This window comes from Vulpes vulpes, chromosome 12 (assembly GCF_048418805.1).
Source record: "Vulpes vulpes isolate BD-2025 chromosome 12, VulVul3, whole genome shotgun sequence".
NCBI classification, from domain to species: Eukaryota; Metazoa; Chordata; class Mammalia; order Carnivora; family Canidae; genus Vulpes; species Vulpes vulpes.
Genome location: NC_132791.1, coordinates 155,635,499 through 155,646,470, shown reverse-complemented (window position 1 = coordinate 155,646,470; position 10,972 = coordinate 155,635,499). Strand labels below are relative to the sequence as shown.

General features: G+C 55.3%; 1 protein-coding gene across 2 annotated transcripts; it reads left to right on the top strand.

The window, feature by feature from the left end:
* The first annotated feature begins 212 nt into the window (after positions 1 to 212).
* On the top strand, positions 213 to 10,563 carry TMEM61 (transmembrane protein 61). Of its 2 annotated transcripts, XM_072730829.1 has the most exons (4): positions 213 to 465; positions 704 to 811; positions 4,063 to 4,412; positions 10,136 to 10,563. In XM_072730829.1, the coding sequence occupies exons 3-4, from the start codon at positions 4,063 to 4,065 to the stop codon at positions 10,398 to 10,400; spliced, it is 615 nt and encodes a 204-aa protein (XP_072586930.1). In that variant the 5' UTR covers positions 213 to 465; positions 704 to 811; the 3' UTR covers positions 10,401 to 10,563. The 2 variants fall into 2 exon arrangements, with proteins under 2 accessions (XP_072586930.1, XP_072586929.1); XM_072730828.1 differs by lacking the exon at positions 704 to 811 and having other exon boundaries at positions 214 to 465.
* The last annotated feature ends 409 nt before the right edge of the window (positions 10,564 to 10,972 follow it).

Genomic DNA, 10,972 nt, shown 5'->3' with positions numbered 1-10,972 from the left:
AGCGGGCAGGGGGCAGCGGGCAGGGGGCAGCGGGCAGCGGGCAGCGGGCAGCGGGCCGGGACTTCGCCGCCACCCACCGCGGGCCCCGCCGCCCGCCGGGAACCCTCAGCCCCGCCCTCCCGCTCGCGCTGCCGCCTTGAGGGCGGGCGGGCGGGCGGCACCTGGGGCGCCCCACCCAGGCCACGGGGCGTCTCCGCGGACAGACCGGCCCGGGATCGGGCGAGGCGGGGCGGACGGCGACCCCGGCCGAGCAGAAGCGGGGGGGAGGCGCCCCGAGCACGCAGGGGTGCATCGGACCTCGCTCCTCTCGGCGGGAGCCCAGGCCGGGCCGCGGGACAGCCCTGGACCAGGACCTTGGGGCGCGCAGGGGGCGCGAGGCCGGGCGGGGGCACCGCCGCGGGGGCCGCTCCCTAGGGCACCGAGCCGGACCGCGCCGCCACCCGCCGCCTGATGGCTTGCTCCGAGGTGGGTGTAGGCTGACTTACCTCTTTCCCTCCTTCCGGAGCATCCGGGCTCCTCCTAAGGCGGCCCCAGCCCCAGCCCCTTCTCTTCACCTTGACTGCGTGGCCAGGCGGTGCGGGGGGGGGGGGGGGGGCACCCGGGCCCCTTCCTGTGTTCTAACAAGCCGGTGGCCTCGGCACGGCGGTCAGGGCCTCAGCTTACTGGCACTTGATTGGGATGGTTTGCACCGCTTCCTGTTCAGGTGGCTTAGCTCCTACAGAAGAGCGGCACCCTGGACTTCTCTTGGTTGCTCGGGCAGTGTGAGCACGCCCACTTTACAGAAGAGGATGCTGAGGCATGGGGAAGCCAGGTAAATTGCCCAGTGTTAGCGCCAGTGTCCATTCTCGTCCAGCTCTGTGTCCCCAAGCTTTGCCGACAGCTGGCCATCTTGTCGCTTCATCTTTACAACTTGCCCTTCCCTGGGGCGCAGAATTTGAGCTCCGGGATGCTGAGCAGCGTCAAGGTCACAGAGCTAATAGAATGGCCATAGTTAGAGTGACAAATCTGGTGCAGAGAAGAGCTTTATCTGGTGGGTGGGAGCTGGGGGTAGCAGCAGCAGATAGGCTTCTAGGAGGAGGTGGTTGGTGTTTGGACTGGGTCTTGAAGGGGGAGCTATGAAATTAAGGCCCTGGATGGGGACAGAAAGTTCCCCAGGATGAGGTCCCCAGACCCCAGGACTGGATTCAAATTTGGCACTGACCTCAGGCAAGCTGTCACCCTCGAAGCTCCATGCTGCTGTTGTGAGGATTAAGTCAGGGGACACCTGTAAAGCCCTGTGTGCTTCCCAGCCCATGTAAATGCCCAGTACATGTCTGCTTCCGCCATCATCATGGATGTTGGCCGAGGGAGAAATGGAAAGGGAACATCCCACATGCAGATCATCTTCATCTCTGAGGGGCAGGATTTTTTTTTTTTACTTCATTTTTTTTTTTTTAATTGGAGTTCAATTTGCCAACATATAGCATAACACCCAGTGCTCATCCCATCAATTGAGGGGCAGGATTAATGATGATTCATATTTTGAATTTTTATACTCTTCTGCGGTTTTCTCTTTTTCTCACAACAAACAACTATTGCTTTTATAGACGTTTAAGAGCCTCTTAAGTTACCTTTTGCAGGAGCAAGTTCCTCAAGTGTTGAGAAGCACAGCAGTTTCTGGCTTCCAGCAAAGTCCTTCACCTTTTTTGAGCTAGGACTCTTCGCTTGCAAAACAGGAATTTCTTTCCCTGCCCTGAGCACCCACCTCTGTGGGGAGTGTGCAGAGGTGCTGTGATACAGAGGCGAGGGGTTATTAACTTATTGATTTGCTGTGGGTTTTTAAATTGTTTTTCCAAGCTGATTTCTGCAGCGTGTCCTCTTGACAGCCTCTCCTAGCTGTCGTCTAACTTTGGAGGAGGAGTAGTCAGGTTCTTTTCCTCCCTTCACACAAAGGCCTTGAGCTAGAGACAGGAGGCACTTGCCCCACAGCCAGACCCACAGGAAGAGAAGAGCAGGTAATTTATGCGTGACACTTGTCTATTTGCTTCTGGTGGTCTGGGGGCTCAGAAAGATTTGGGGTCCACTCCTAGAGCACCTCTGTTACATGTATACATTCTTTTTTTTTCTCACGTGTATACATGTGTTTTAAAACACATTTGGGAACATATTTGAAGTCTAAAGCTTCACCTACTAGATCTTTCTTTTAAAGATTTATTTATTTATTTGAGAGAGAGAGAAAGTGCACGAGTGGGGGGAGGAATAGGGGAAGAAGGAGAGAGAATCTTAAGCAGATTCCCTGCTAAGTGCAGAGCCTGATGTGGAGCTCGATCCTAAGACCCTGAGATCATGACTTTAGCCAAAACCAAGAGCCAGCCTCTTAACTGACTGAGCCGCCCAGGTGCCCATTCACCTACTAGATCTTGAACATTTTACCATGGCCCTCAGCTTCCCTAGGAGCACGCCTTTGAATGGCTGCACAGCAGGGCATCATTTGGACACAGCACGCTTGGCTGGGTGAGCCCCTATTTGGAAGACATTGTTGATCACAGAAGTCTAGAGTCTCTGAGTTCCCCAGCCCCTGCTTTCACTGACTCAGATTTTGGAAGAGGACACTGTGTCTCTTTAACTTCTAAAGGCCTGTTAAAGAACCTGCCCTTTCTAAGGATAAGGGAACAGGCTCGGGGCAGTTGGTAAGGTTACTGCAGAGCTGCAGAGTGAGGGACCAGAGCCAGGCCTCCACTCCATGGCTGGAATCCTGTGTTCCCTCCTTTCTCCTAGCTCCTCTCAGCTGGGAGGGAGGCTTTGCACATAGCAGGTGTTTACTCAGTACCACTTTCCCTCATTTAAGGGCAGGGAGAAATTCTCCCACAAATGTGTGTTGAGCAGCTACTGTGTGCTAGGCACCAGGGGGATCTAGCTGTGAGTGGGGCCAGTATGGACCCTGTCTTCAGGGTGCTCACTGTCTGGTGGGGAGGACAAGCAGAGGAGAAGTTAAACACACAGAAATGCTGTGATCCAAGGAGGCCCTGGGGACTTGGTGTGTAAGTGAAGGCTTCTTGGGTGAGGGCCAAGCTGAGTCTTTGAAGGGAGATGATGGCAAGTGACCAGACAGAGAGAACAACGTGTACAATGGCCTAGAGGTTGGCTTTGAGGATGACATGGATGTGGGTTTAATCCCTTCCTGTCTGCATGATCTGGGGCCAAATTTTTTCCCAGTTTTTGTTTTCTCTGTGCATTTTTTTCTTGACCTGATGGAGATAATACACCACGCAGCATTTGCCACGCTAAGCTGAATAAAGGAAGATACACGCATATCCCCGTGTAGTTGTTAAACATTGGTGCCAAGCTTGTTTTCTCAAACGGGTTAATAATGTTCCATCTGGAGGGTGTGCCATGGTTTACTCACCAGTTCCCTGTAGTTGGGCCCTGAGGCTTTCTCCAAAGCAGGACCATTATAAATAAGGCCATAGAGGACATCTTTTTGCACAGAGGGGCTTCATGTTGTGGATTTGAGTGTGGGGCTCCTCAGTGCCCCCTTTCACTCTTGCTCCTTTACCTGCCTTGGGTCTGTGGTTACCTCTGCTGGATGGAGGAAGTATCGACCTCTTGGGATTGTGACCTCTCGGGATTGTGACAGGGACGTGAGGCACAGCATAACCAGCAAGTCCCACCCCTGGAGGCCCGGTGGGCCCAGGAAGTGTTCCACCCTTCCCTCCTGGCCTGCAGTAGATGGGGCTGGTGTGGGGAGTGGGGCGCACAGGGAGTCCTACCCACCAGGCTGATGGGACCTGTGAGGCCTGGGGAGCCGGGAGTGAGCAGAACCACACTAACCGAGCTCCTGCTGGGTCCCACCCGTGGTGCTCAGAACCTGGGACACGTTCTCTGTGACCTCTGAAACAGCCCTGCCAACTTGGGAATATCATCTCCATTTTACAGATGAGAAGAACTGAGGCACAGAGGAGCCACATGACCTATCCAGGTTACACAGTGACCTCTAGGGAGGACTCCACACAGGGTCTCCAGTCCCCCAGCAGGCCTCTCTCATGGCCCATTTTATTCCTCTCTGCCCTTTTCTGTGTTCAGATGTGTGATGTGAGCCGAGCAGCCTCCACACTCCGCTACTGCATGACAGTCAGCGGCACGGTGCTTCTGGTAGCTGGGACCCTCTGCTTTGCTTGGTGGAGTGAAGGAGATGCAGGTACTCAGCCTGGCCAGCCAGCTGCACCCACTGGGCACCCCATGCCCGAGGCCCCCAACCCCCTGCTCAGGTCGGTCAGCTTCTTCTGCTGCGGCGCAGGCAGCCTGCTACTACTCCTCGGCCTGCTGTGGTCCATCAAGGTCAGCACCCGGGGGCCTCCCCGATGGGACCCGTATCACCTCTCCAGGGACCTGTACTATCTCACTGTGGAGCCCTCGGAGAAGGAGAGCTACAGGTCAGCGGGGCAGGTGGAGGTGATGGGTGGCGTGGGGGATAAGGCTGTTGGGCATTTGTGTAGCAAATTCTCATGGAGTTTCTCCTCCAGACCAGGCCTGGCCTATGTTCTGGGGATCTGGAGGCTGATCAGCATAGTCTTGGAGGAGTTTATTTTATTAATTTATTTATTCATTTTTTAAAAGATTTTTATTTATTATTTGACAGAGAGAGAGAAAAAAAAACACACAAGTAGGCAGAGTGACAGGCAGAGGGAGAGGGAGAAACAGACTCTACACCGAGCAGGGAGCCTGATGCAGGACTCAATCCCAGGACCCCAGGATCATGACCTGAGCCGAAGGCAGATGCTTAACCTACTGAGCCACCCAGGCACCCCAGTCTTGGAGGATTTTAAAGCCCTTTAACAGACTTTGACAAATCAAGGTAGTTAGAGCTGTCAGAGAGGGGCAGACACGGTCCTATGGAGATGAGGAGAAATCCAGGAAGGTTTCCTGGAGGAGGTGGCAATTGAGCTCAGCATAGTATGGGGCAGAAGAGCATAGGGGTAAAAAGCCCAGGCACAGGAATCAAACCTCCTGGGATCCTTTCCTGGTTCTGTCACTAACTATCAAGTAAGAAAGTAGATCATGCCACCCTGCTGAGGCTCACCTAAAGGGGGTGCCACCCTCATCTAAAGGGTCATCTAAAATAAGTACAGCCCCCTCGCCACCGTCATCTAAAATAAGTACAGCACAGTCACAGCAAACACCTGTATTCACCACGTGCCCGATGCTGTTCTAAGTGCTCCTTATATATTTATTCATTTTGTTTTTACAGCAGTTCTCTGAAGTGGGTACTGTACTCCATTTATAGAGGAGAACGCTGAAGCCCCAAGGCATGGGTTAACTCGCCCAAGCACACCCAGCTAGCGCGCCTCAGTCAGGACCTGAACCCAGAGTCTGCTCTCACTGCTCCCTAGCTCAGGGGACACGCATGTGTAGGACTTAGCCCAGCGCCTGGCACACAGTAAATGTGACTTTTCCTCAAGTGGATAGGGTAGAGAGAGGCAGTTTAGGAAGGCAGAAAAGCCTGTGCAAAGGCCCAAGGGGCAGGATGGGGGTGGAGAAAAAAATCTTGCATTAAGACCATATTTCTCAACCTTTGAAAAATTATCGCTCCCTCTAAGGAAACTTCTTTAGGCATTTTTTCCCCCTTAATCCTCTACCCACCTCCATGAAATGTTCATACCACCGATATACTATTTGTTTGCTCTGTATGTATATCTGTATTATGTCCATAAACAGAGGATCACCAAGATACCAAGAACCCACTTTTTGCCCTGTGGAGAATGCCTGCGTTATATGTGTACTTGTTACGTATTTATTCATTCAGTCAAGTATGGGATGTGCCTATCTCCCCTGCATCCATCTCCAGTCCTGTCTGCCTACAACATAACAATTACTGTTGCTGTTTCTAGAAGAAGAGGGTGAGGAGTATCCAGCCCGAAAGTGGCTGAGCCTGCTGGCTGCCAAGCTTGCTGGCTGCCAAGCTTGCATGCTCCCAGCCCAGCCTGTAAGTGCTGGATTTTGGTGTATGAGGGGCTAAGCCAAGGCTTTATGAGCTGGCCTGGGACCTGGACACCCTTGACCCCTTAGTGAGGGGGAGAATGTATTCTGAGTTCAAGAATGTGGCCTGTAACTCCCTGAAGTCAGAGACAATAGAGTATTCACGAGGGGCCATGTAGTACAATGGTCTGGCCTTGGTTTGACCCAACTGTGAGAGGGCAGGGCCTCGGGGACTCTCCAGCCAATCCTCTCCCTTCTCAGATGAAAAGCCTGGGCCTCAGAGAGCCCCAGGACCTACCTGGTCACACAGCAAGTCGGTGGTTGACTGGAACCAGGCCAACCCTCAGGGTGCTCTGGACGGCAAGCTGTCTCTCCTCGCCCCGCCTGGGCTGACTGCTCGGGGAGGGTGTTGTCTGTACACACAACCGTGTTGACTCAACAGTGTCGGGGCCATCGTAGTGTGTGTCAGGTGGGGCCAGTTGGCCTTCATCTCCAGCAGGGCCAGGAGGAAGCCCAGCCCGGAGGGTGCTCATGGCCCACCAGGTTCAGAGACCCAAGCCTTAGGTTCAGAACTAGGAAGGCTGGGTGTCAGGAGGCTGCTTTTATCGATGACTCTCTGGTCCCTGAAGCTGACCTCGCCGGGCCCTGCTGCTCGGGAACCTCTGTCCCCCATGGGGAGGCCACTGTGCTGGTGTGGACGGCAGGCCTCCCAGGGCCCCCACCCTCAGCGAGCACAGCAGAAACAGCCTCGGTCTACTCAGACATGAGGGTTTCAGTGTCCGCTCTTCCTTTTATAAGCCGTGTGTCCTTGAGCATGTTACTTGGGACTCCCTGAACCATGTCTAATTCTTCATCTGTCATCTGACCCTGACAGAACTTTCCCCTGTGATTGCCGAGAGGCTCGGATGAGTTGATAGATGGGGAAGTAGATGCACTGCAAGGTTCGCGCACACTTAGCTCTGCTGCTGTGTGTGAGACTGTGCTTTGCGGCTTGCAGTGCGCTCTGGCGCCCACTAACCGTGTGAGCCTCAACCATACGAGGTAAGCCTGAGGATGAGACCCATTTTACAGATGACAGAGCTCAGGTGTGGAGAGAGGAGGGCCTGGGGTAGGAAGACAGGTGATAGGTACAGTTGGCTTGAACTTTGCAATCAGAGGGGGGCTGGGGCTTTGTTGCTTAGCTGACGTGTGACCTTTACCTATCTGTACAATGGCTGAGAGCCAGGCCCCCTGGCTTGTCACAAACATGACACAGATTAGGGAATTTACACATTGGGCAAATAGTATTTCATCCACATCCCTTTCCCTCTCCCTCCTGTGGTTGCCTGACTCAGCTGAAGGGTGGAAGAGGCAATGCCAGGTACGGGTCTCCTGCCCCCACAGGGCTCCAGAGAGTGGGGCAAGACCCAGCCTCAGTGGAACTTGCTGCACCTGGGGACCATGGGGGCAGGCCCCTCTCACACACTTGCAGGGTGCAGTATCCAGAATACACTGAACGGAGCCTCCGTCCGGAAGTGTGTGTGATCTGGCCGCCCTGCGTGGGGCCTCAAGCTCCCCAATTTCTAGACCATGGGTATGGGATTTGGGGCTGGCTGGGCCCTGCTGGCTCCTAAGGCAGCAGCAGGTGGCATGAGGGCTACTCCACATCTGCCCTCTAAGCAAACTTCCTGCTATGGGGTAAGCTTACCTGGTATGTGTGCCTTGCCCTGCCAGCTGTTGCCTGCATGGGCCATCCCAGGCATACTCCAAATCTCTTTTTTTTTTTTTTTTTAAGATTTTATTTATTTATTTAATTGTCAGAGAAAGAGAGAACACAGCAGGGGGAGTGGCAGAGAGGCAGAGTGGCAGAGGCAGAGAGAAAAGCAGGTTCCATTCCAGGACCCTGGGATCATGACCTGAACCAAAGGCGGATGCTTAACTGACTGGACTCCCCAGGCATACCCCAAATCTATCTCACATCTGGAGGGCTTGGAGAAGAGGGTGAAGCAGGAGTGTGGCTGGGAGGAGAGAGAGCTGGGCAGGAGACATAGGACTCCGGAAGCTGTATTACCCACATTTTTCTGAGTATTTAGAGCTTTCTCCATTTTCCCCCTCCCTGAATCTATAAAAGGGGATTGTTACCCCCGTTTTACGGATGAAGAGAAAGAGGCTCAGAGAGGCCATGTGAACGTGGCCTAGGTCACACCACAATAGACGGCAACAGAATCTAGCTTGCTTTCCTCCAGAAGCAATGTTCTTTGCCTGCAGTCACATGCAAAGGATCCTGGGAGCTCAGAGAATGACACCCCTCTTCAGCTTCCTCACCTGCAGGGCTCCTGGGTCTCTTGCAGAGGAGGAGGGTCTGTGAGAGGAGCATGTAATAGCACTGAGCAGGGGCCCACATTTGGCTCCTGGCTGGTGCCCTCCATCAGGCTGGCACACAGGCTGGGGGTCAGCCCTAGGCTCCCCACAGGCCTGTTCCATGACCCTGTGACTGGAGCAGCAAGCCCACCGCCCTAGTGGGTCACTCTGAGGGCTGTGATTGTCTCGGCCTAAGAAGACATATTGTCCAGAGAAGGGCCTTGTCCCCGGTGGGGGATGGGAGCTCAAGCGAGGGGCAGCAGCAGGTGCCCAGCAGGGCCCCCACCAGCCTGGAGAGTGAAGTTCCCTCCACCATCTCTTCTGACCCCCAGGGCCAGCCTCCTGCCATCAGCCCCTCCCCTGTCTAGACCTGCAGACCCCCTGGTGCGGATTGACGGGTTTCCCCACCGGCTCCAGACTGATGACCTTGGACAAGCAACAGCTTCTTGGAGCCTGTATGGCAGGAGATCTGTGATAAGCTTTGTTCCACACACCCCTTCCGCACAGAGACTTTTGAGATTTTGTTATTGGTTCCTGTTTATGGAGTATGTGCTAAGTGCTCCTTCCCTATATTATCTCAACTAATCTTCACATAGCCCTGGTGAATAGGTGCTATTATTGTCCTCATTTTATAGATGGGGAAACTGAGGCTCAGAATAATGGAGTTACTGAGCCCATGATCTTCCACCAAGAATGTGGCAGAGTGGAGAGTTGAACTAGCCAGTGCCCAGACTCCTAGCCAGCCCTCAAACTACTTGGTGTGGAAGCCACCTTCAGGGTCACATGGTCACCCCGGTATCTGGGAGCAGCGTCTCCAAAGCAGAAACAGCCCAGACATAGGGTCAGTGACACTCCCACCCGCCAGGGAAGGGAAGTGTCAAGGGAAGAAGCACTACCTGGCAAGGGGAGAAGCTCTACCTCCCCAGAGGTGACCCACTGGGGTTCTGAGAGGACTGAGGGCCAGCCTCATTGCCATCAGCATTGTGGCTGGGGTAGGTAACCTGTTTTTAGAATTTAGCCTGTGAAGCCTGGTCTGAGAAGCCTCACGGGCCCGGTCTCTGCCTTAAGTCCCTGCAGGGTAGTTCATTTGTTGGAGGGAGGGCAAGTCACAGGAAAGTCAGGCTGTTTACAGATAGATGTGGTTGACCCAGTAGGTAGTGAACTCTCCATCTCTGGAGGTATGCAAGCAGAGGTAATCACTTGGCAGACTTACCATATGGGGCCTCAAACGTCTAGATGGGCAGGAGGGTTGATGTCTCCCATCGTGCCTTGAGCAGCCACCACGCTGGATCTTGTGAGGGATATTACAGTAAGCTGGAGGTCTTTCTGCCTATGAACCATCACTCTGTCTTTCAGCAAATGTCCCCAGGCGATGTGCCCTCAGGCCCTGGATGCTCAAAGTCCAACCTCGTCCTAAGGGACGACCCACAGAGGGCACCTGGTGGGGGTCAATGCAGTGACAGCGAGGGGGGGGCAGTGCTCTTGGGAGCCCAGAGCAGGGAGTGAGCGCTTTGCTGGGGGGAGGCACCAGTCAAGGAAGCGCAGCAGAGGAGTCTCAGAGGACAAGTGGGGACTGGCCAGCGGTGGGGGGGGCGGTGGACTTCCCCTGCGGGGACAACTGAGGCGGCGTGATGAGTGTGTGTGGACAGCTAACCAGGTGGGGCAGGGAGGGGAGAGAGGGAGGACCAGCTTCAGCCGTGCGCCCAGGGCGCTGGGGAGTGGGCACAGGGTTGGGACCAGGGCCCGAAGTCTTCTCCGGCCTCAGCCTTCCTGGCTCCTTCCCTGGCACACGGTGGGTCTCACCCTTGCCCTGGCCGCAGCTGCTCTTCTTCTCCTGTAGGGTCCCAAAGGTGGCTGCCGTCCCCACCTACGAGGAGGCCGTGTGCTGCCCGCTGGCTGCAGGACCCCCAACACCACCTGCGCAGCCCGTGGAGGAAGGCCTGGAGGACAGAGCCTCGGGGGATGCCCTGCTGGGGGCCCAGTGCCCCCCGCCGCCCAGCTACGAGAGCATCGTTGGTGCCGGTCAAGGCATCTGTGGACAAACAGTGCCTGGCCCCGGGTGCTCCTGCCCCGGCCCGGCTCAGGCCGCCGTGGGGGAAACTTGAAGGCTCCCCGTGGCCTCCGGAGCCGGGGACAGAGGCTGGGCCTCTGGTGGCTAGTCCAGCGCCTGGTCCACAGGAGGCACTCAACAACCCTTTGTTGCGGAATGCTGTTGTAGTCACCTATCGCCGTGCAACAGACGGCTTAGAATAAACCCATCTGATCACCTCTCGTGACTCCCTGGGTGCCTGGGCCCGGCTGGTGGTTCTTCTGCCGCACGTGATGCTGGTGGGGCTGCGGTCCTGAGGTGAGCCGGGGTGTCCAGGACGGGGCACTCAGACAGCTGCCCATTGCGCCCATTGTGCCCGGAGACTGTCGTACAGATGAGATGATGGGGGTCGGGCAGGACTGGCCCGAGGTCACTCCCTGAGTCTATGATCAGAGGAATGTGGGCTCTGAATTCAGATCACCTGGACATGGGTTCCACGACTATCAGCCAAGTGACCTTGAACAAGTGGCTTTGCCTCTCTGCTGTGGCTTCCTCGGGTATAGGATGGGAATCAGGAGTGACAGGCTGCAGCCCCGGCCAAGGAGCTGGGTTATGAGGGACACACGAGGTGAGAGCAGCTGGCTTTGT